Below are 24087 nucleotides of genomic sequence, written 5' to 3' on the forward strand. Positions count from 1 at the left end.
TCCCGTACCAGCCTCCCCGAACAGGCGCCGGAATGTGGCGACTAGGGGCTTTTCACAGTAACTTCATTTGAAGCCTACTTGTGACAATAAGCGATTTTCATTTCATTTCATTTAGTTTAACTCCTAACTCCCTAAATTCAGGTTGTAGGACCTCATCCCGTTTTTTACCTCGACCCTTTCACCCAGGAGGAAACACACCACCCTGGAGTCTTGTTTGGGGCCACAGAAACACCAGTCTACTCCCCTTACAATCGAATCCCCTATCACCATAACTCTTTTTCCTGCCCTCCTGCACAGCAGCACCAGCCACGGTGCACAAACCTGGCTGCTGCAGCCTTCCCCTGGTGAGCCATCTCCCTCAACAGTATCCAAAAGAGTGTATCTGATCTGGAGGGAGATGACCTCAGGGAACCGCTGCACTGCCTTCCTACTCTTCCTCTTTCTGGTAGTCACCCATTTCCTATCTTCCTCAGTAATGTTTATCTGCAGTGTGACCAATTTACTGAACTTGCTGTCCATGATTTCCTCAGCATCACGGATGCTCCGAAGTCAGTCCATCCGCAGCTCCAGAGCCGTCATGCGGTCTAACAGGAGCTGCAGCTGGACAACATTTGGATTTGGATTTCTTTATTGTCACATGTACCAAGGTACATGGAAACTATTTTTCTGCGAGCAGCTCAAACAGATCATTTGGTACATGAAAGTAAATTAAAATGAAAAGAAAATGCATAATAGGGCAACACAAGGTCCACAATGTAAATACATAGACACCAGCATCGGGTGAAGCATACAGGAGTGTAGTATTAATCAGGTCAGTCCATAAGAGAGTCATTTAGGAGTCTGGTAACAATAAGGAAGAAGCTGTTTTTGAATCTGGTCTTGTGTGCTCTCAGACTTCTGTATCTCCTGCCCGATGGGAGAAGTTGGAATAGGGAATAACCCAGGTGGGAGGGATCTTTAATTAGGTTGCCCGCTTTCCACAGGCAGCGTGAGGTGTAGATAGAGTCAATGGATGGGAGGCAGGTTCATGTGATGGACTAAGATGTGTTCACGACCCTCTGAAGTTTCTTGCGGTCCTGGGCCGAGCAGTTGCCATACCAGGCTGTGATGCAGCCCGATAGGATGCTTTCTATGGTGTATCTGTAAAAGTTGGTGAGAGTCCATGTGGAAATGAAGGAGTGGCCATCCTGCACGTGAAGGAGTCAGGAACATCTGAAGGGTCCCTGAATTCCAACATAATAATAATCGCTTTTTGTCACAAGTAGGCTTCAATGAAGTTACTGTGAAAAGCCCCCAGTCGCCACATTCCGGCGACTGTTCAGGGAGGCCGGTACGGGAATTGAACTCGCACTGCTGGCCTTGTTCTTCATTACAAGCCAGCTGTTTAACCCGCTGTGCTAAACCATCACCCAGGAGGAGCATGACACGGGTCTGGGATCTATTGCCAGGACGTAACTTTTAAGTTAACATTACAACAACGGCAAGAGAGAATAAGAGAAAAGAAAATAGAAATAAAAAATAAAAAACTACTTACCAGTCACCAGCCAACCACTTATTTGCTGGCTGTGCTGTCATGGTAACTGAGTTGACTTCTCCCAGAATCCTCTTCTGACGTCTCTGCTGGATGATCTTCCTCCTGTTTGTCACTGGATGGGTTCTTCGGCTACCCACAGTACAGGCGAGGTGACTGAGTTGACTTCTCCCAGAATCCTCTTCTGCCGCCTCTGCAGTACACTTGCCTTTATTAGCCGAGACATTGAATTTCAGAGCAGAAAGGTTCTGCTGGAACCGAATGGAACGTTGGTTAGGCCACAGCTGGAGTATTGTGTGCAGTTCGAGGGATGTGATAGCACTGGAAAGGGTGCAGAGGCGATTTACCAGGATGTGGCCTGGGCTGGAGAGTTTTAGCTATGAAGAGAGATTGGATAGACTGGGGTTGATTTCCTTCCAGCGGAGGAGTCTGACGGAGCACATGATTGAGATATGAGAGACAGAGGTAGAGTAGGCAGGAAGAAGCTTTTCTCCTTGGTGGAGGGATCAATGACCAGGGGGCAAAGATTTAAGGCTAGGGACGGGAGGTTTTGAAGGGATGTGAGCTAAACGTTTTTCACCCAGAGCCTGTGCAGAGGAGATTCACCAGGATGTTGCCTGGGCTGGAACATTTAAGTTATGAAGAGAGGTTTGATTGGCTAGTGTTCTTTTCGTTGGAGCAGAGAAGACTGAGGGGTGATCTGATCGAAGTGTATTATGAGGTTGAATTGGGTTGATTTGGTTGAATAAACTCGGTTTGTTCTCACTGGAACGAAGGAGGTTGAGGGGCGACCTGATAGAGGTCAACAAAACTATGAGGGGCATAGACAGAGTGGATAGTCAGAGGCTTTTCCCCGGGGTAGAGGGGTCAATTACTAGGGGGCATAGGTTTAAGGTGAGAGGGGCAAGGTTTAGAGTAGATGTACGAGGTAAGCTTTTTACACAGAGGGTAGTGGGTGCCTGGAACTCGCTACCGGAGGAGGTGGTGGAAGCAGGGACGATAGTGACGTTTAAGGGGCATCTTGACAAATACTTGAATAGGATGGGAATAGAGGGATACGGACCCAGGAAGTGTAGAAGATTTTAGTTTAGTCGGGCAGCATGGTCAGCGCAGGCTTGGAGGGCCGAAGGGCCTGTTCCTGTGCTGTACATTTCTTTGTTCTTTGTTCTTTATTCTTTGAGGGGCATGGACAGGGTGGATAGGGAGCAACTATTCCCCTTAGTTGAAGGGTCAGTCACGAGTGGACACATGTACAAGGAGGTTTAGGGGGGGTTTTAAGAAGTATTTTACCCAGAGGGTGGTGACGGTCTGGAACACGCTGCCTGGGAGGGTGGTAGAGGCGGTTTGCTTCACATCCTTTAAAAAGTACCTGGATGAGCACCACGCACGCCATAAAATTCAAGGCTGTGGGTCGTGATATATGAGATTAAGTAGACAGTCAGGTGTTTTTCACGTGTCGGTGCAGGTCCCATGTGATTCTGTGTGTGGTGGGTGTCTGGAACTCGCTGCCTGAAAGGATGATGGAGGCAGAGCCATTCGTAACATTTAAGAAGTATTTAGTTGTGCACTTGCGATTCCAAGGCAAACAAGGCATGGGCTTAGTGCTGGATAATGGCATTAGAACACTGAGGTGGTTGTTTTTGACTGGCCCAGACGCAATTGGCCAAAGTGTTTTTCTGTGCTGTAGACCTCTATGATTCCGTGTAGCTACAGATTGGAATCGAATCGAGGGTTCAGATGATTTATTCATACCTGAATCACTGGTGCAAGCTCTCCATGGGTATTTAAAGCACTGAGCCCAGTTTGAGAATGAGTCAGACAACTGCTGTTCACTGACCCCTGGTGGAATGTACAGATATCTACATGTGCCACGAATAAGGAAGAAGATCGAAGCTGTCATATCCTTCAGTCTTGAATACATTGTTGACAATTACAGATGACGAAAATGATTGATGACAGCACATTCTTTTCAATAATAATTTAATAATCTTTATTGTCACAAGTCGGCTTCCATTCACACTGCAATGAAGTAACTGTGAAAAGCTCCTTTTCGCCACATTCTGGCGCCTGTTCAGGTACATAGAGGGAGAATTCAGAATGTCCAATACACCTAACAGCACGTCTTTTGGGACCTGTGGGAGGAAACTGGAACAGCCGGGAGAACGTGCTAACCACTGGGGCCACCCTGCTGCCCTGCGCTTGAACATAATGGCGGGAGTCAGATAGTATCCATATTAAATAATGGAATCCTAAGAGTGATTACAGATTGGAATCTAATCGAGAGATTAAGATGGTTCAGAAATAGAATAATGGATACCTGGGAGTGATTACAGACTGGAATGTAATCGAGGGGTTCGGATGGTTTATGTATAGAATAATGGACATCTGGGAGTGAATACAGACTGGAATCTAATCGAGGGGTTCAGATGATTTATATATAGAATAATGGATACCTGGGAGTGATTACAGACTGGAATCTAATCGAGGGGTTCAGATGGTTTATATATAGAATAATGGATACCTGGGAGTGATTACAGACTGGAATCTGATCGAGGGGTTCAGATGGTTTATATATAGAATAATGGATACCTGGGAGTGATTACAGACTGGAATCTAATCGAGGGGTTCAGATGGTTTATATATAGAATACTGGATACCTTGGAGTGATTACAGACTGGAATCTAATCGAGGGGCTCAGGTGGTTTATATATTGAATAATGGATACCTGGGAGTGATTACAGACTGGAATCTGATCGAGGGGTTCAGATGGTTTATATATAGAATAATGGATACCTGGGAGTGATTACAGACTGGAATCTAATCGAGGGGTTCAGATGGTTTACATATAGAATACTGGATACCTTGGAGTGATTACAGAGTGGAATCTAATCGACGGGCTCAGGTGGTTTATATATTGAATAATGGATACCTGGGAGTGATTGCAGACTGGAATCTAATCGAGGGGTTCAGATGGTTTATATATAGAATACTGGATACCTTGGAGTGATTACAGACTGGAATCTAATCGAAGGGTTCAGATGGTTTATATATAGAATAATGGATACCTGGAGGTGATTACAGACTGGAATCTAATCGAGGGGTTCAGATGGTTTATATATAGAATAATGGATACCTGGGAGAGATTACAGACTGGAATCTAATCGAGGGGTTCAGATGGTTTATATATAGAATACTGGATACCTTGGAGTGATTACAGACTGGAATCTAATCGAGGGGTTCACAGGTTTATATATAGAATAATGGATACCTGGGAGTGATTACAGACTGGAATCTAATCGAGGGGTTCAGATGGTTTATATATTGAATAATGGATACCTGGGAGTGATTGCAGACTGATCTAATCGAGGGTTCAGATGGTTTATGTATAGAATAATGGATATCTGGGAGTGATTACAGACTGGAATCTAATCGAGGTGTTCAGGTGGTTTATATATAGAATAATGTATACCTGGGAGTGATTACAGACTGGAATCTAATCGAGGGGTTCAGATGGTTTATATATAGAATACTGGATACCTTGGAGTGAGAACAGACTGGAATCTAATCGAGGTGTTCAGGTGGTTTATATATAGAATAATGGATATCTGGGAGTGATTACAGACTGGAATCTAATCGAGGGTTCAGATGGTTTATATATAGAGTAATGGATATCTGGGAGTGATTGCAGACTGGAATCTAATCGAGGGTTCAGATGGTTTATATATAGAATAATGGATACCTTGGAGTGATTGCAGACTGTGATCTAATCGAGTGGTTCAGGTGGTTTATATATAGAATAATGGATACCTGGGAGTGATTACAGACTGGAATCTAATCGAGAGGTTCAGATGGTTTATATATAGAATAATGGATACCTGGGAGTGATTGCAGACTGTGATCTAATCGAGGGTTCAGATGGTTTATGTATAGTATAATGGATACCTGGGAGTGATTGCAGACTGGAATCTAATCGAGGGTTCAGATGGTTTATATATAGAATAATGGATACCTGGGAGTGATTGCAGACTGTGATCTAATCGAGGGTTCAGATGGTTTATGTATAGTATAATGGATACCTGGGAGTGATTGCAGACTGGAATCTAATCGAGGGTTCAGATGGTTTATATATAGAATAATGGATACCTGGGAGTGATTGCAGACTGTGATCTAATCGAGTGGTTCAGATGGTTTATATATAGAATAATGGATACCCGGGAGTGATTGCAGGCTTAATTGAGGAAACGCCCTGACTTTAGCAAGTGTTGCTGTCAGCCATCAAGTATTCTTCCTAAATGATTTCTCTTGGTTTGAAATTGGCTTTGATACATTATTGAGACAGAGGAAGGAATCGCAAGTTGTACCCTGAGGGCCACGCACATCAATGCACCCTCATATCAAAAATCAGTGACCAGGGATCGGAATGTGAACTCTTCCAGATACTAATAATGCTCCTTTATACATTTAATCTGGTGCTTGCACTGAAATTTATATTCTTAGCAGGGACTAGGTCTTGCAGCTGAGTCATTCTGGAATCCTAGCACACTGAGCAAAGAAAAAGCCCTTTCGGCACATCCAGTCCACACCCGCTTTTTCGAAGGCAAATAATTAGACCACTGTCCTCATCTTTCCCCAAATCCCTGAAGTTTTCTCTCCTTCACGTATTTTTCCATTTCCCTTTTGAAAGCAAATTATTGGATCTTGCCTTTAAACTTCTCAACCTTGTTTGCAAATCCATCAATGGTCTTGCCCTCCCCTACCTCCGTGATCTCCTCCTGTCCAACAACCCTCTGTGATATCTGTGCTCATCTAACTCTGGCCTCTTGAACATCCCCTACTTGGTTTGGTAATTCCTAAGAAGAAGGGAAGGGAATGCGAAATGCTTGTGGAGATTGAGTCTATACTGAATGGAGTTTAGAATGATGGCAAATGATCTTCTTGAAATGTGTATCATTTTTAGCGGGCTTGACGAGGCGGATGCTGAGAGAATGTTTTCCTTTGTGAGGGTTGCGTAGTTTCAAAATAGGGAGTAGGAAGGGATCACTTATTTTAGATGGAGATGAGGACAAATTTCCTTTCTCAGAGGGGAGTGAGTCTTTGGAATTCACTACCCGAGAGAGCAATGAAGGCTGGATTATGGATCGGGTTTTCTGAGAAAGATATATTTTTGAACTATAAGAGTGTCAAGGGGGGAAGGGGGGGCAGGAAGTAAAGTGTGGAGTTAAGGCCAAGATCAGGGCTGGAATTCTCCTGTTGGGAGTCTATGGGCGGGATTCTCCCGCACTTGGCTTGATGGCCCGACGCCAAGAACGGCCCGAACCACTCCGGCGTCGGGCCACCCGGAAATTGTGGAATCCTCCGCACTCCTGGGGGCTAGGCCGGCGGCGGAGGGGTTTGCGCTGTGCCAACCGGCACCGAAGGGCTGGCGTGGTCCCGCGCATGTGCAGAACCGCCGGCATGTTCTATACACAGAGAGTTTCTTCTTCGCGCCGGCCATTGCAGAGCCCTACAGAGGCTGGCGCGGAAGGAATGAATGCCCCCACGGCACAGGCCCGCCCGCAGATCGTGGGCCTGGGGCCGGATCCCCCAGCACCCCCTCCCCCCAGGACTCCACTAGACGGCCTCCCAGCCAGGTCCATGTGGGACCATGTCACGTCGGCGGGACTGGCCAAAGACGGCGGCTGCTTGGCCTATTGGGGCCCGGAAAATTGCCGGGGGGGGGGGTGCTGCCAACGGCCCCCGACCGGTGCAACGTGATCCCCGCCCCCGCCCGGAAACCGGCGCCGGAGAATTCGGCAGCCTGCATCAGAGCGGTGGGGCGGGATTGTCCGAGCCGGCGGGGGGGTCGGAGAATCCCGTCCTATATTCTCCCGCTGGAGATGCATCGGAACAGATTTGCGCTCATGCTGGGAGTGAAAATCCAGAGGCAATTCACAATCCTTTGCCGTGCAAATTTTGCATAGCGGGGATTGCGAGGGATTCGGTAGCGAATCCCGCCATTTTGAGTGAGTGACCCGATAGCGAGGTCCAGCGGCCGACCCTCTTTCCCCCCCCCCCCCCAACTGTAACACAATTCTGCCCATCCCCCCATCGGTGTTTTATGGGTTCCCCCCCCCACAGTACGAGGGTGACCTGACTTCTCGCCCCCCCCCCCCCCGCCCCCACCATTCCCCACGGCCTCCCACCAGGGACCCCCGAGAGAGCAATCGGCCAGTTACAGGAAACTCCGATTACAGAGACCCCCACCAGAGGACATGAGGTGTGTAAGAATAATAATCAGGTATTTATACTATGGTATTTCAACACCCCATCATAAATTGGGATAGTCATATTGTAAAGGGGCTACATTTCTTGAAATGTATTCAGGGGAGCTTTTTGTATCAATAAGTACAAGACTGAACAAGAGATGAAGCTATGCTGGATATGGTTCTGGGGAATGAAGCTGGAGAAGAGTTCAATGTAGCAGTGGGGGAGCATTTTAGTGATAGCGAACAAAACACAGTACGGTTCAAGTTTGTTGTGGACAAAGAAAAAGATGATCTGCAAAAGACGACTTTGGATTAGGGGAAGGCAAGTTTTACTAAAATAAGGCAGGATCTGGCCTAATTTGACTGAGAACAGCTTCTGGCAGTAAATTGTACAGTCGAGCAATGGAGGGCATTCAATAAGGAAATGGGGAGAGTACAGGCCCAACATGTTCCCTATGGGGGAAATGTAGGAGCAATATGTTCAGGGAATCCTGAATGTCTAAGCCAATCCAGGACTGAATGAGGAGGAAGAGAAAGGCTTTTAGCAAGCCCAAAGGGAGAAATTCCACTGCTGCCCTAGAGGAATATAGGAAGTGCAACAAGGAACTTAAGCAAGCAATTAGAAGAGTTAAAAGGGGGCATGAAAACAGACCTGTGAATAAGATTAGGGAGAACCCTAAGATTAAGGGGAAGAGGTTAACCAGGGAAAGAGTAGGGCCCATTAGAGATCAAGGGGCCAATCTGTGTGTGAAGCTGCAAGACCTTGCTAGGGTGTTAAATGAATATGACGCATCAGTCTTCACCCAGGAGAAGGAGGACGTAGGTGCAGAATTCAGGAAATGGGATGGTGTGAACCTTGAGCAGTTTGACATAGGAAGTGAGGAGGTATTGGCGGCTTTGGAGGGCTTAAAAATGGACAAATACCCAGGCCCGGATGAATTGTTTCCGAGGCAGCTGTGGGAGGCGAGGCAGGAAATTGCAGGGGTTCTGACGCAAAGTTTTCCAAGAAGGGTGATGGAGATAAATCAGGGAATTACAGACTGGTCAGTATCACGTCAATGGTGGGGGAACTAGCAGAGAGAATTTTGGAGGGTTGATCAGGGATAGTCAGCAGGGCTTTGTCAGAGGGAGTTCATGCCTCACAAATTTGAGAGAATATTTTGATAAAGTGACCGAGTGTGTGTGGAAGTGGAGTTGATGTAGTTCATATGGATTTTAGCAAAGCCTTTGACAAGGTCCTGCATTGGGACTGATTGAAAAGTTTGAAGCCTGTGGAGTTCAAGGAAACTTGGCGAGATGGATCCGAAACTGGCTTAGTGATAGGACACAAAGGGTGGTGATAGAAGGCTGTTTGAGTAACTGGAGGCCAGTGTCCAGCGACGTTCCACAGAGATCAATGCTGGGTCCCTTATTGTTTGTTATATGTATAAATGATATAGAAGAGAACGTGGGGGGAATGATAAGTAAGTAGGTTTGTAGATGTCACCAAGATTGGTTGGGTGGTTAATAGTGAAGAAGAGGGTTGTAGGTTACAAGAAGATATAGATGTGTTTGTCAGATGGGCAGAGCAGTAGCAAATGACATTTAACCCTGATACGTGCGAGGTGATGCACTTTGGAAGAAGAAACAGGACAAGGGAATACATCATGAATGGGAGGAGAATTCCGCAGCCGTAAACAGACGGAGAATCCCGCCGAAAAAGCCTCCATTCTCCAACTTTGCACTTTTCCATTTCCATTTTGTAAAATGCTGACCAGAACTGATCACAGTTCTCACCTGTGAGCGAGCAAACGTTGAATATAACTTCTCTGCTTTTCAATTCTCTCCTAGAAAACTACCCCGGTGCTCTGTCTGCTTTTAAAAAAAATAAAGTTTTTTTTTTAACCTTTGGCTTTACTTTTAGCGATTTATGCATCGCGCATCTCCAAACTCCTCTGCTCCACTGTCCTATTTATTTTGAGAGAATTATGAAGCCTCCTTAGTCTTCCTAATAAAATATAGAACATAGAAGATAGAAAAATACAGCACAGAACAGGCCCTTCGGCCCGCGATGTTGTGCCGAACCTTTGTCCTAGATTATGATAAATGGCAGGACCCTGGGAAGCCAAGAGGATCAGAGGGACCTTGCTGTGCATGTACATTAATCCCTTAAGGTAGCAGAGCAGGTGGATAAAGTGGTTAAGAAAGCATATGGTATACTTGCCTTTATTAGCTGAGGTATGGAGTTTAAGAGGAGGGAGTTTAACTGGAACTGTATAAACATTGGTTAGGCCACAGCGAGAGTATTGTGTGCAGTTCTGGAATCCACATTATAAAAAGATAGAGACACCAGACTCCCAGATGTGTCACCTCTGTGCCCTTTGGCTCAGATCAAGGGCTGGATTCTCCGGTCTCACAGCCGCGTGTTTCTCGGTGGTGTGCGGTTCGCTGGTGGCGGGATTCTCTCTTCCCGCTGTTTGTCAATGGGATTTCCCATTGAAGCCACCCCATGCCGCCGGGAGATGGATTACGCCCTTGGCCTGTCCACCCTGCGCATTGGCTTTGTCATTCTTGAGAAAGGAACACAATTTGTTTTAAAACGTATCACCTCCGTACTGCCAATTACAAGTCCATTCTGCTAAAATTGTTGAGTGGCCTGGACCTCAGATCTGTGGAACCAGTCAGCATTCGTTCACGACCGGTACGCCACTGAAAGTGACAGCAGCTTCTGGAGTCCATGCATGCACAGTTAAATGTGGAAATCCAGATGTTTGTGCCAATGATTCTAGGCTTCTCCAAAGGATGCGCTGTTGAGGGTTCCCCTCCATTCCTGCCCCCACCATCCCCCTCCACGGCCCAACAGAGAATGCAATCAATTACATATCATCGACCTGGTGAGGGACTTTCACTCTCATGCTTTCAATCTAACCGTGACAAAAATCCTTTAAAGTGTTGAATGAATCACTGCAGTGCAAAGGGAGGCCATTTGGCTCATCACGTCTGCACTAGCCCTCTGAAAGAGCACCCTACCTAGACCCACTCCCCCGCTCTAACCCCGTAACCCCACCCAACCCGACCAGAACCTAACCTGCACATCTTTGGACACTAAGGGACAATTTAGCATGGCCAATCCACCTAACCTGTACATCTTTGGACACTAAGGGACAATTTAACAACTAAACCACCTAACTCGCACATCTTTTCTGTAACTGGATTCTTACTGACATACTCAGTCCATGATTATGCATCACTGGCTCTGAAAGAGCAATTTTATTGGTATTGTCACTGGACCAATAATCCAGAGACTCGAGGTAATGTTCTAGGGACCTGGGTTCAAAATCTACCAGGGCAGATTGTAAAATTTAAATTCAATAAGAATCTGGAATTAAAATTCTAATGATGAACGTTGAAACCTTAGTCGATTGTCATAAAACTCCATCAGCTTCACTAATGGGAGGCAGAAGGGGTCATAGATAGCAGCTTCAGGGAATTAGTTACACCAAAGATTGGAGATAGGTGGGTAACTGTAAGAGGGACTGGGAAAAAACAGTCAGTGCAGGGATCCCCTGCGGTCGTTCCCCTGAGAAACAAGTATACCGCTTTGGATACTTGTGGGGGGGACGACTTACCAGGGGTAAGCCATGGGGTACGGGCCTCTGGCACGGAGTCTGTCCCTGTTGCTGAGAAGGGAAGGGGGGAGAGGAGCAGAGCATTAGTAATTGGGGACTCTATAGTCAGGGGCACAGATAGGAGATTTTGTGGGAGCGTGAGAGACTCACGTTTGGTATGTTGCCTCCCAGGTGCAAGGGTACGTGATGTCTTACGGATCGTGTTTTCCAGGTCCTTAGGGGGGAGGGGGAGCAGCCCCAAGTCGTGGTCCACATTGGCACCAACGACATAGGTAGGAAAGGGGACAAGAATGTCAGGCAGGCTTTCAGGGAGCTAGGATGGAAGCTCAGAACTAGAACAAACAGAGTTGTTATCTCTGGGTTGTTGCCCGTGCCACGTGATAGTGAGATGAGGAATAGGGAGAGAGAGCATTTAAACACGTGGCTACAGGGATGGTGCAGGCGGGAGGGTTTCAGATTTTTGGATAACTGGGGCTCTTTCTGGGGAAGGTGGGACCTCTACAGACAGGATGGTCTACATCTGAACCTGAGGGGCACAAATATCCTGGGGGGGAGATTTGTTAGTGCTCTTTGGGGGGGTTTAAACTAATGCAGCAGGGGCATGGGAACCTGGATTGTAGTTTTAGGGTAAGGGAGAATGAGAGTATAGAGGTCAGGAGCACAGATTTGACGTCGCAGGAGGGGGCCAGCGTTCAGGTAGGTGGTTTGAAGTGTGTCTACTTCAATGCCAGGAGTATACGAAACAAGGTAGGGGAACTGGCAGCGTGGGTTGGTACCTGGGACTTCGATGTTGTGGCCATTTCGGAGACATGGATAGAGCAGGGACAGGAATGGATGTTGCGGGTTCCGGGGTTTAGGTGTTTTAGTAAGCTAAGAGAAGGAGGCAAAAGAGGGGGAGGTGTGGCGCTGCTAGTCAAGAGCAGTATTACGGTGGCGGAGAGGATGCTAGATGGGGACTCTTCTTCCGAGGTAGTATTGGCTGAAGTTAGAAACAGGAAAGGAGAGGTCACCCTGTTGGGAGTTTTTTATAGGCCTCCTAATAGTTCTAGGGATGTAGAGGAAAGGATGGCGAAGATGATTCTGGATATGAGCGAAAGTAACAGGGTAGTTATTATGGGAGACTTTAACTTTCCAAATATTGACTGGAAAATATATAGTTCGAGTACATTAGATGGGTCGTTTTTTGTACAGTGTGTGCAGGAGGGTTTCCTGAAACAATATGTTGACAGGCCAACAAGAGGCGAGGCCACGTTGGATTTGGTTTTGGGTAATGAACCAGGCCAGGTGTTGGATTTGGAGGTAGGAGAGCACTTTGGGGACAGTGACCACAATTCGGTGACGTTTACGTTAATGATGGAAAGGGATAAGTATACACCGCAGGGCAAGAGTTATAGCTGGGGGAAGGGCAATTATGATGCCATTAGACGTGACTTGGGGGAATAAGGTGGAGAAGTAGGCTGCAAGTGTTGGGCACACTGGATAAGTGGGGCTTGTTCAAGGATCAGCTACTGCGTGTTCTTGATAAGTATGTACCGGTCAGACAGGGATGAAGGCGTCGAGCGAGGGAACCGTGGTTTACCAAGGAAGTGGAATCTCTTGTTAAGAGGAAGAAGAAGGCCTATGTGAAGATGAAGTGTGAAGTTTCGGTTGGGGCGATGGATAGTTACAAGGTAGCGAGGAAGGATCTAAAGAGAGAGCTAAGACGAGCAAGGAGGGGACATGAGAAGTATTTGGCAGGAAGGATCAAGGAAAACCCAAAAGCTTTCTATAGGTATGTCAGGAATAAGCGAATGACTAGGGAAAGAGTAGGACCAGTCAAGGACAGGGATGGGAAATTGTGTGTGGAGTCTGAAGAGATAGGCGAGATACTAAATGAATATTTTTCGTCAGTATTCACTCAGGAAAAAGATAATGTTGTGGAGGAGAATGCTGAGCCCCAGGCTAATAGAATAGATGGCATTGAGGTACGTAGGGAAGAGGTGTTGGCAATTCTGGACAGGCTGAAAATAGATAAGTCCCCGGGACCTGATGGGATTTATCCTAGGATTCTATGGGAGGCCAGGGAAGAGATTGCTGGACCTTTGGCTTTGATTTTTATGTCATCATTGGCTACAGGAATAGTGCCAGAGGACTGGAGGACAGCAAATGTGGTCCCTTTGTTCAAAAAGGGGAGCAGAGACAACCCCGGCAACTATAGACCGGTGAGCCTCACGTCTGTAGTGGGTAAAGTCTTGGAGGGGATTATAAGGGACAAGATTTATAATCATCTAGATAGGAATAATATGATCAGGGATAGTCAGCATGGCTTTGTGAAGGGTAGGTCATGCCTCACAAACCTTATTGAGTTCTTTGAGAAGGTGACTGAACAGGTAGACGAGGGTAGAGCAGTTGATGTGGTGTATATGGATTTCAGCAAAGCGTTTGATAAGGTTCCCCACGGTAGGCTATTGCAAAAAATACGGAGGCTGGGGATTGAGGGTGATTTAGAGATGTGGATCAGAAATTGGCTAGCTGAAAGAAGACAGAGGGTGGTGGTTGATGGGAAATGTTCAGAATGGAGTACAGTCACAAGTGGAGTACCACAAGGATCTGTTCTGGGGCCGTTGCTGTTTGTCATTTTTATCAATGACCTAGAGGAAGGCGCAGAAGGGTGGGTGAGTACATTTGCAGACGATACTAAAGTCGGTGGTGTTGTCGATAGTGTGGAAGGATGTAGCAGGTTACAGAGGGATATAGATAAGCTGCAGAGCTGGGCTGAGAGGTGGCAAATGGAGTTTAATGTAGAGAAGTGTGAGGTGATTCACTTTGGAAGGAATAACAGGAATGCGGAATATTTGGCTAATGGTAAAGTTCTTGAAAGTGTGGATGAGCAGAGGGATCTAGGTGTCCATGTACATAGATCCCTGAAAGTTGCCACCCAGGTTGATAGGGTTGTGAAGAAGGCCTATGGAGTGTTGGCTTTTATTGGTAGAGGGATTGAGTTCCGGAGTCGGGAGGTCATGTTGCAGCTGTACAGAACTCTGGTCCGGCCGCATTTGGAGTATTGCGTACAGTTCTGGTCACCGCATTATAGGAAGGATGTGGAGGCTTTGGAGCGGGTGCAGAGGAGATTTACCAGGATGTTGCCTGGTATGGAGGGAAAATCTTATGAGGAAAGGCTGATGGACTTGAGGTTGTTTTCGTTGGAGAGAAGAAGGTTAAGAGGAGACTTAATAGAGGCATACAAAATGATCAGGGGGTTGGATAGGGTGGACAGTGAGAGCCTTCTCCCGCGGATGGAAATGGCTGGCACGAGGGGACATAACTTTAAACTGAGGGGTAATAGATATAGGACAGAGGTCAGAGGTAGGTTCTTTACGCAAAGAGTAGTGAGGCCGTGGAATGCCCTACCTGCTACAGTAGTGAACTCGCCAACATTGAGGGCATTTAAAAGTTTATTGGATAAACATATGGATGATAATGGCATAGTGTAGGTTAGATGGCTTTTGTTTCGGTGCAACATCGTGGGCCGAAGGGCCTGTACTGCGCTGTATCGTTCTATGTTCTATGTTCTATAATGCCCTTTAGCGCAGGAAATCTGTCGTCCATACCTGGTCTGGCCTCTATGTGACTTCAGATCCACAGAAATATGCTTGACTTTTAAATGACCTCAGGTCATTGAGTAATAAAATGCCAGCGATGCCCATCCTAGGAACGAATAAATAAATAAATTGCTTCACCTCAATAATGCACAGAAATGCCAGTACACCAATGACTCTCACTTTACTGGACATGAATGAGAATTAACGGAAGGAACGTTAAACTCTCTCCTTCCCCACGTTGAAAGCGCGCACCCTGCAGTTTAACAACAAGGTTAGATTGGTGAGCCGGAACAAAAGAGCTTGAGGAGAGATTTGAAAGAGGTGTACAAGAATATGACAGGCTTAAATAAGCTAGACAAAGAAACGCTGTTCTCATTAGTTGGTGGTACACGGACTCGGGGGACCCGAGGTTTTGGGCAGATGTGTGATGGTGGTGGTGGTGAGGTGGGGGGGGGGGGGGGGGGCTTGGAGGGAGATGTGAGGTGGTAGTGACCTGAAAGGTTGCCCACGAGGGTGATAGACGACAGACCGAATGATTTTGAAAGGGGACTGAATGGGTACTTGAGGGAAATAGACTTTTAGGGCTATAGGTTGCAGCATGGGAGTGGGACTGATTGGATCCCTTCACAGAGGACTGGCATGGATTTAACGAGCCGAATAGTCTATTTCTGTGACATAATGGCCGGGATTCTCCCATACCCGGCGGGCGGGGGGGGTCCCGGCGGGATGGAGTGGCGGGAACCACTCCGGTGTCGGGCCGCACCAAAGGTGCGGATTTCTCTGCACCTTTAGGGGCCAAGCCCTCACCTTGAGGGGCTAGGCCCGTGCCAGAGTGGTTGGCGTGCCGCCGGCCGGCGGGAAAGACCTTTGGTGCCACGCCAGCCGGGGCCGAAGCGACTCCGCCGGTCGACGGAAGTCCGCGCATGCGCGCGGCTGCTGATGTCATCCCCACGCATGCGCAGGGGGGTGTCACTTCCGCATCGGCCATCGCTGAGGCTATGGCCCAGGCGAAAGGAAAAGAGTGCCCCCACCGCACAGGCCCGCCCGCGGATCGGTGGGCCCCGATCGCGGGCCAGGCCACCGTGGGGGCACACCCCTCGAGGACCCCGGAGCCCGCCCGCGCCGCCAGTCCCGCCGGTAATGAAAATGAAAAATGAAAATCGCTTATTGTCACAAGTTGGCTTCAAAATGAAGTTACTGTGTAAAGCCCCTAGTCGCCACATTCCGGCGCCTGTTCGGGGAGGCTGGTACGGGGAATCGAACCATGCTGCTGGCCTGCCTTGGTCTGCTTTCAAAGCCAGCGATTTAACCCTGTGATAAACAGCCCCTTTGAGGAAGGAAAATCTGCCATCCTGGTCTGTGACTCCAGGACCAAAGCAATGTGGTCGACTCTGAAATGGCCTAATAAGCCACTCCGGTGAAAGGCTGTTAAGGGTCAACAATAAATGCCGGCCCAGCCAGTGACACCCACATGCCATGAATGAAATGAAATGAAAAGGTAGGTGGTTTGATTCACGCCGGTGGGACTGGCATGACAGCAGGGGGACTTTGGCTCATCACAGTCCGGAGAATCGCCGGGGGGGGGGGGGAGGCGGGGGGGCCGCCGACCGGCGCGAGATTCGCTGAATTTTCGGTGCTGGAGAAGTCGCCGGCCGGCGGTTCGGGATTCACGGGGGGGGGGGGGGGTCGGAGAATCCCGCCCAATGTCTTTATGTCTCTTTCAATAGTTGAATGAGTTAGTGGCCGAGCAATTTCCATTCTTTGATTCCGTAATTGTAACCGTTAATTACCTCACTTTACTTTGCAGTGATTGAAGAAGCTAACTGGTTGACGTTGCCTAATGACATCCAGAAACCTGGTAATGGATTCGATGCTGTCATTTGTTTAGGAAACTCGTTTGCACATTTGCCGGACGTCAAAGGTAATATTTTATCAGACCTCTCATTCTTTTATGACCAAAGATAATGGTGACAAGTATCCTCATGTGATACCGGCAGGCCAAGTTCGCAGCTCATGGAAGGCTGGCGTAGTGAGATTGTCACGGGACCAGAAATCCAGAGACCCAAATCAACGTTCTGAGGGAACCTGGGTTCAAATCCCACCACAGCAGATGGTGAAATTTGAATTCAGTAAAGATCTGGAATTAAAAGTCCAACGGTTATCATGGAACCATTGTTGGTTGTCGTAAAAACCCATCTGGTTCACGAATGCCCTTTGAGGAAGGAAGATCTGCCATCCTGGTCTGTGACTTAAGGATCAACAATAAATGCCGGCCCAGCCAGTGACACCCACATGCCATGAATGATGAGTAATGGATTAGTAAGACCCCTTTTGGAACGTGAAGGGTCATTGGGGAGAGCTTAGAGAGAGAAAGAGAGTGGTCACAGAATGATATACATGGAAATCATAGAGCTGAGGAGGTGGGTTTAGCGATTAGCTTGTTAAAGCTGGGGATACAGCCATGCTCCACATGTCCCAGAAGCCGTGCTGCAAAAATACTTTACTTCCGGATCTGCTCCTTCTCCACTCGTTTTGTTTTCCAAAGGATTAGGGATGGGCATAAGTGCTTAAGAGCAAAGAGGGCCCAGCCTGTGAGGTCCACATTCCATGAATGAATTGAAAAAAAAAATCCTTGCCGATTGGGTTTAAAACTATAAACACTGTCAAAACGGAGGACACTGGCTCTTTAAAAGTTTCATCTCGCTTCCTGGGACCGGATTGCTCGTACTGCCCTCATTGCATCTCTTCAGGGCGGAAAGGGTTCTCACTCAATCTTTTTTCATGGATTTAACTCACCCTTTGAAACCCGTGAATGGGCCAGTTGGAACTGTTTTGAGTTTTGTTCCACTCCAGGTGACCAGAGTGAACAAAAGCTTGCCCTGAAAAATATTGCCAGCATGGTGAAACCAGGCGGGATTTTAATCATTGACCACCGGAACTACGATGCCATCCTGGAAACTGGCCAAGCACCAAAAGGCAAAAACATTTACTACAAGGTAATTCACCTCAGTAAAACGGGAGCTGTTGCAAGGTGTGCTGCCTTTGTGTGCAGTGTTTTCTATCTAAGGGGGTTACAAAATGCTTCTTATTTTATATTTCATGTATCTACATCTGCCTGTTCTGCATCCTGCTCATGTATTTGCTTTGTTTGGCCCTTGTTCCGCACTGTAACCAATCACTGTTTGTCGATGTACTCTGTTGATTATTCTTTTTGTCTACTGTGTATGTACTGTGTATGTTCCCTTGGCTGCAGAAAAATACTTTTCACTGTACATCCGTGCATGTGACAATAAATCAATCAATCCTGTCCCAGAGGACTGGGAGGTTTTTAGCATCCAGCAGCAAAAGACTCACTAAGGGAGAGAATGAATTTGGAGAGAAAACTTGCATGCGGTATAAAAACAAACAAGAGTTTCTATGAATATGTAAATAGGAAGCGGGCAGTGAAGGTAAATGTCAGACTTTTGTTGAATGAGGTTGGTGAATTAACAAGAGAAAACAAAGAATTGGCGGATATGCTAAATAAATCTTTTGCGTCAGTCTTCACCGTGGAAGACACCGTGAATATCCCAAAGAAATTAGATGGGCTGCTTTCAAATAACATGGTAGAACTTCCAAAAATCCCAATTGCAAGGGATAGATTATTAGAGAAACTCAAGGGGCTAAAAGAGAGACAAGTCACCAGAACCCGATGAACTGCACACTAGGGATGTAATGGAAGTGGCTGCAGAGATAGTAGGCCCATTGGTTGCAATTTTTTGTAACTCGCTAAATTCTTGGAGGGTACAAAAGATTGGAAAACAGCCAATGTGAGTCCCCTCACATTGTTCAAAAAGGGAGAAAGGCAGAAGGCAGGGGATTCTCGGACGGTTAGTTTAACATCTATTTTTGGTAAAATGCTGGAGTCAATAATCAAAGAGGAAATAGCGAATCATTTAGGAAAGCTGAATATTATCAAACCTAGTCAACATGGTTTTATGAAAATTAAATCATGTTTGACAAATGTGCTCAAATTCTTGGAGGGTGCAACTGGGAGAGTCGATAGAGGGGAACCTGTAGATGTGGTGTATTTAGATTTCCAAATTTAGATTGACCGGGTGCGGCATAAGAGGCTGGTGCATAAAGTAAAATCTCTGGAATTGGAGGAAGTGTGTTAGCATGGATTGAAAACTGTCTGTCACATAGAAAACAGAGAGTTGGAATAAATGGATCCTGTTCAGATTGGAAACATGTAACTAGTGGAGTACCACAGCGATCAGTTCTTGACACGCAATTGTTCACAGTTTACATCAATGATCTGGAAGAAGGAAAAGAATATAAGGTTTCCTTAGGACTATCCAAATTGATACTGTGGCTACCAGGCTTGATAGCTTGGAATCCTACTGTGAGTAACTCACCTCCTGACCCCCCCCCCCCCGCAAAAAAAACATCTACAACGCACAGGTCAGGTGTGTAATGAAATACTCTCCAGTTGCCTGAATACGTGCAGCCCCAACAACACTCAAAAACCTCAACACCATCCAGGACAAAGCAGCCCGCTTGATTGCTCCTCCTTCCACAAACATTCAAACCCTCCACCACCGACGAACAGTGGCAGCTGTGTGTACCATCTACAAGATGCACTGCAGTAACTCGCCAAGGTTCCTTAGACAGCACCTTCCAAATCCACGACCATCTAGAAGGAGAAGAGCAGCAGATTCCTGGGAACTCCACCACTTGGAGGTTCCCCTCCAAGTCACTCAGCACCCTGACTTGGAAATATATCACCGTTCATTCACTGTCACTGGGGTAACATTCTGGAACTCCCTCCCTCACAGCACAGTGGGTGTAGCTACACCTCAGGGACTGCAGCGGTTCAAGAAGGTAACTCAATGCGTTCTGAAGGGCAACTAGGGATGGGCAATAAATGCTGGTCTAACTAGCGATGCCCACATCACGTAAATGCTTTTTAAAAAGTTGCCGAGGATACGGAAATAGGTGGAAGGGCATGTTGTGATGAGGATATTGTGATTCTGCAAAAGTTGTTCTTTGAGAAGGTAACAAGGAAGTTAGACAAAGGAGAACCAGTGGACATGATTAATTTAGATTTCCAGAAGGCCTTTGACAAGACGCCGCATAGGAGACTGTTAAATCAGTTAAAAGCCCATGGTGTTAAGGGTAAGATCCTGGTGTGGACAGAGGATTGGCTGACTGGCAGAAGGCAGAGAGTGGGGATAAAGGGGTCTTTTTCAGGATGTCAGCCGGTGACTAGTGGTGTGCCTCAGGGATTTGGGCTGGGACCACAACTTTTTACAATATACATTAATGATCTGGAAGAAGGTACTGAAGGCACTGTTGCTAAGTTTGCAGATGATACAAAGATCTGTAGAGGGACAGGTAGTATTGAGAAAGCAAGGGGACTGCAGAAGGATTTGGACAAGCTAGGAGAGTGGGCAATGAAGTGGCGAGTGAAATACAATGTGGAAAAATATGAGGTTATGCACTTTGGAAGGAGGAATTTGGGCATAGACTATTTTCTAAATTGGGAAATGCTTAGGAAATCAGAAGCACAAAGGGACTTGGGAGTCCTTGTTCACGATTCTCTTAAGGTTAATGTGCAGGTTCAGTCGGCAGTTAAGAAGGCAAATGCAATGTTAACATTCATGTCAAGAAGGCTAGAATACAAGACCAGGGATGTACTTCTGAGGCTATATAAGGCTCTGGTCAGGCCCCATTTGGAGTATTGTGAGCAGTTTTGGGCCCCGTATCTAAGGAAGGATGTGCTGGCCTTGGAAAGAGTCCAGAGGAGGTTCACAAGAATGATCCCTGGAATGAAGAACTTGTCGTATGAGGAATGGTTGAGAACTCTGGGTCTGTACTCGTTGTAGTTTAGAAGGTTGAGGGGGATCTTATTGAAACTTACAGGATACTGTGAGGCCTGGATAGAGTGGACGTGGAGAGGATGTTTCCACTTGTAGGAAAAGCTAGAAGCAGAGGACACCATTTCAGACTAAAAGGACAATTCTTTAAAACAGAGATGAGGAGGAATTTCTTCAGCCAGAGGGTGGTGAATCTGTGGAGCTCTTTGCCGCAGAAGGCTGTGGAGGCCAAATCACTGAGTGTCTTTAAGACAGAGATAGATAGGTTCTTGATTAATAAGGGGATCAAGGGGACTTCAGGTGGTGACTATGAGGGAGTAGGTCGCACATTTGGTGGCTCCCGTTTCGGTCAGACTTTTGGACCTTTTCCACCGACTTTTTTGCACTTTTGAGAGCGGAACTGGAAAGCAATAGTACTCAGGCACTGAACCCATACAGAGTTACATGGACTTAAGAAGCCGGAGGGACCGTAAACAGCATAATAAGTGGTCAAACAAGGGCACGGTGGAGGCTGTGAGAGAGACCAATATGGCCGGTGTCCAGAGCAAGGCGCCGACTGCCCAGCCTCCAATGGAGCAGCTGCTACAGGCCATGCAGAAGGGCTTTTCAGCTCTGATGCGTGATAATTTGGAGCCGCTCCAGAAGTCGATGGACCGATTGGAAAAAAGGCTGGATGATCAGGCTGAGAAGCTCCAGAAGCTGGAGAAGACGGTGGAGGAGCAGGCCGACTTTCAAACGGTGGCAGACATGGAGATTCGGAGGTTGAGGGATCAACAAAAAATGCTCCTGGAAAGGCTGGAGGACCTGGACAATAGATCTCGACGGCAGAATGTAAGAATTGTTGGCCTCCCGGGGGGGCTGAGGGGCTGGATGCTGCCGTGTATGTGGTAGATATGTTCCAGAAGCTGCTGGGGAATGAGGTGTTCCCTCGCCCGCCGGAGGTGGACAGGGCACACAGAGCGCAGGTGAGGCGCGACGAGGGGACCCCGCACGAGCGATGGTGGTCCGATCCCACAGGTACCTGGACAAGGAGCGGGTTCTGCAATGGGCCAAGAGCACACAAAGCTGTACCTGGGACAATAGCACCCTGCATGTTTACCAAGACCTGAGCACTGAGGTGGCCAGGAGGAGGGGAGGCTGTAGGCAGGTGAAGCAGATTTTGTACAAGAACAAGGTGAAATTCGGGCTGCTTTTTCCGGCGCGACTGTGGGTTACGTATGAGAGTCAGCACCACTATTTTGAGGAACCCGAGGAGGCGATGGACTTTGTTAAGAAGCAAGGGCTGGCTCTGAGCTAAGGACTCTTGGACTCATGGTTGAACTTTTAAGTCCAGTTTGTTTCTCTCGCTTTGAGAGATGCCTGCATGCTTGGGTCCGTTCTTTTCGTTTTCTCAACCTTTTTAGGTTGATGTATTTTGTTGCGATGTGTTTTTCTTGTTCTTTTTCGTGGTTTCCCTGAATGTTTCCTTTTTGGGCTTCTTGTTTGGTTGGAGGTTTGGTAGGGGGAGAATAAAAAAGAAAATAGTTAAAAAGGTGTGGTTATGATGGGGGTTTTGGGGGAATTCTTTGCAATCTTTTTCTGTGTGTGGAGGGGAAGGGCTGAGAGTGCCTGGTACTTCTTATCTCTATCTGTTTGATCTAAATTGCACTATTGTTGGGGATGTCTTTGACTTGTATATGTCGTGTGGGTGTTCCGCTATACAAACGAACCAACACGGTTTTTTGATGGTTCAACTCTGCTTTATTACTCTTGATAACAACATCTGTTAACTTATGGCTGTGGTTCGTACTTTACCCGTTAACCTGTGGACCCAGTCCTAACACTATCTTAGAGAGGCACTCAGCACATGGTGTGTGTCTGAGTGGCACGCTGTGAGCTCTGTGCTCCGAGCTATCTCCTGCTGGAATGAGCGGGAACTGTGGTGTTCCCTGTTTTATAGTGCGTGTGCTCTCACTGGTGATTGGCTGTGATGTTGCGTGTGTGTTGATTGGAACGTCGATCTGTCCATCAGTGTGTGTGTGTGATTGCACCATGATTTGTTTATATGAATATCATGACATCCCCCCTTTTTTTACAAGAATATGTGCTTATAAGGTAATAAATATTGGTGTGTACTGAGTGCAGCTGAATATGTGTGTGCAATATCTACAACATGTACATGAGGCTAAACTATATACATAGGAAGGTGTCGGGTGCAACAGAGCAACGAGGTTGTACCACAAAACAAAACAAGTGCAATCATCAAAAATCGAAAGAGTCACTTCCGGGTGCGGCGATGACCAGCTAAGTCGCACGTTTCGGCAGCTCCCGGTGGAACGGACTTTTGGGCTCTTAATAGGAGCCCCAACGGCAATTTTAACGGCTAAAGACACTGTGCGGTAAACCAGAAGGGAATCCCCCCTGGACACGGATGGAAAAAGGAGAGGAAAGTGGCCGGATTGCGGTGGATCCTCTAGAGCAGCGGCCAGGAAGGCAGGCACAAAGCAAGATGGCGTCGGAAGGTGGCAGTTTAATATGGGGCCCTGACCAACAAGAGTTCCTGCGGCGCTGCGTGGAAGAACTTAAAAAGGAGATGAAGAAGGAGCTGTTGGCCCCGATATTACAGGCGATTGAAGGGCTAAAGGAGGAGCAAAAGACCCAGGAGCAGGAGCTTCGGGTCGTGAAGGCAAAGGCTGCTGAGAATGAGGACGAAATACAGGGCCTGGTGGTGAAGACAGAGATGCACGAGGCACAACACAAAAGGTTTGTGAAAGGCTGGAGGTGCTGGAGAATAATGCGAGGAGGAAGAATTTAAGGATTCTTGGTCTTCCCAAAGGTGCAGAAGGGGCGGACGTCGGGGCATATATGAGCACGATGCTTCACTCGTTAATGGGATCGGAGGCCCCGACGGGCCCGTTGGAGGTGGAGGGAGCTTATCGAGTTATGGCGCGAAGACCGAGGGCTGGAGAAATTCCTCGAGCCATAGTGGTGAGATTTCTCTGATATAAGGACAGAGAGATGGTCCTCAGATGGGCAAAGAAAACCCGGAGCAGTAGGTGGGAGAACGCGGTGATCCGCGTATATCAAGATTGGAGTGCGGAGGTGGCGAGAAGGAGGGCAAGCTTTAATCGGGCCAAGGCGGTGCTGCACAAAAGGAAGGTTAAATTTGGAATGCTGCAGCCGGCAAGACTGTGGGTCACACATCAAGGGAAACATCACTACTTTGAAACGGCAGAAGAGGCGTGGACATTTATTGTTGAGGAGAAACTGGAATAAGCGGGCTAG

At 47.3% G+C, this 24087-nt stretch overlaps 1 protein-coding gene across 1 annotated transcript in view; it reads left to right on the top strand.

Moving 5' to 3' along the window:
• gnmt (glycine N-methyltransferase) overlaps positions 1-24087 on the top strand; it is a 131293-nt gene that overhangs the window by 78336 nt on the left and 28870 nt on the right. Inside the window, exons 3-4 of the mRNA XM_072500186.1 lie at positions 16773-16886; positions 17819-17961. Of these exons, the coding sequence (XP_072356287.1) occupies positions 16773-16886; positions 17819-17961 (257 nt within the window). The remainder of the gene's footprint in view (positions 1-16772; positions 16887-17818; positions 17962-24087) is intronic.

Source organism: Scyliorhinus torazame, chromosome 4, assembly GCF_047496885.1.
Source record: "Scyliorhinus torazame isolate Kashiwa2021f chromosome 4, sScyTor2.1, whole genome shotgun sequence".
NCBI lineage: Eukaryota > Metazoa > Chordata > Chondrichthyes > Carcharhiniformes > Scyliorhinidae > Scyliorhinus > Scyliorhinus torazame.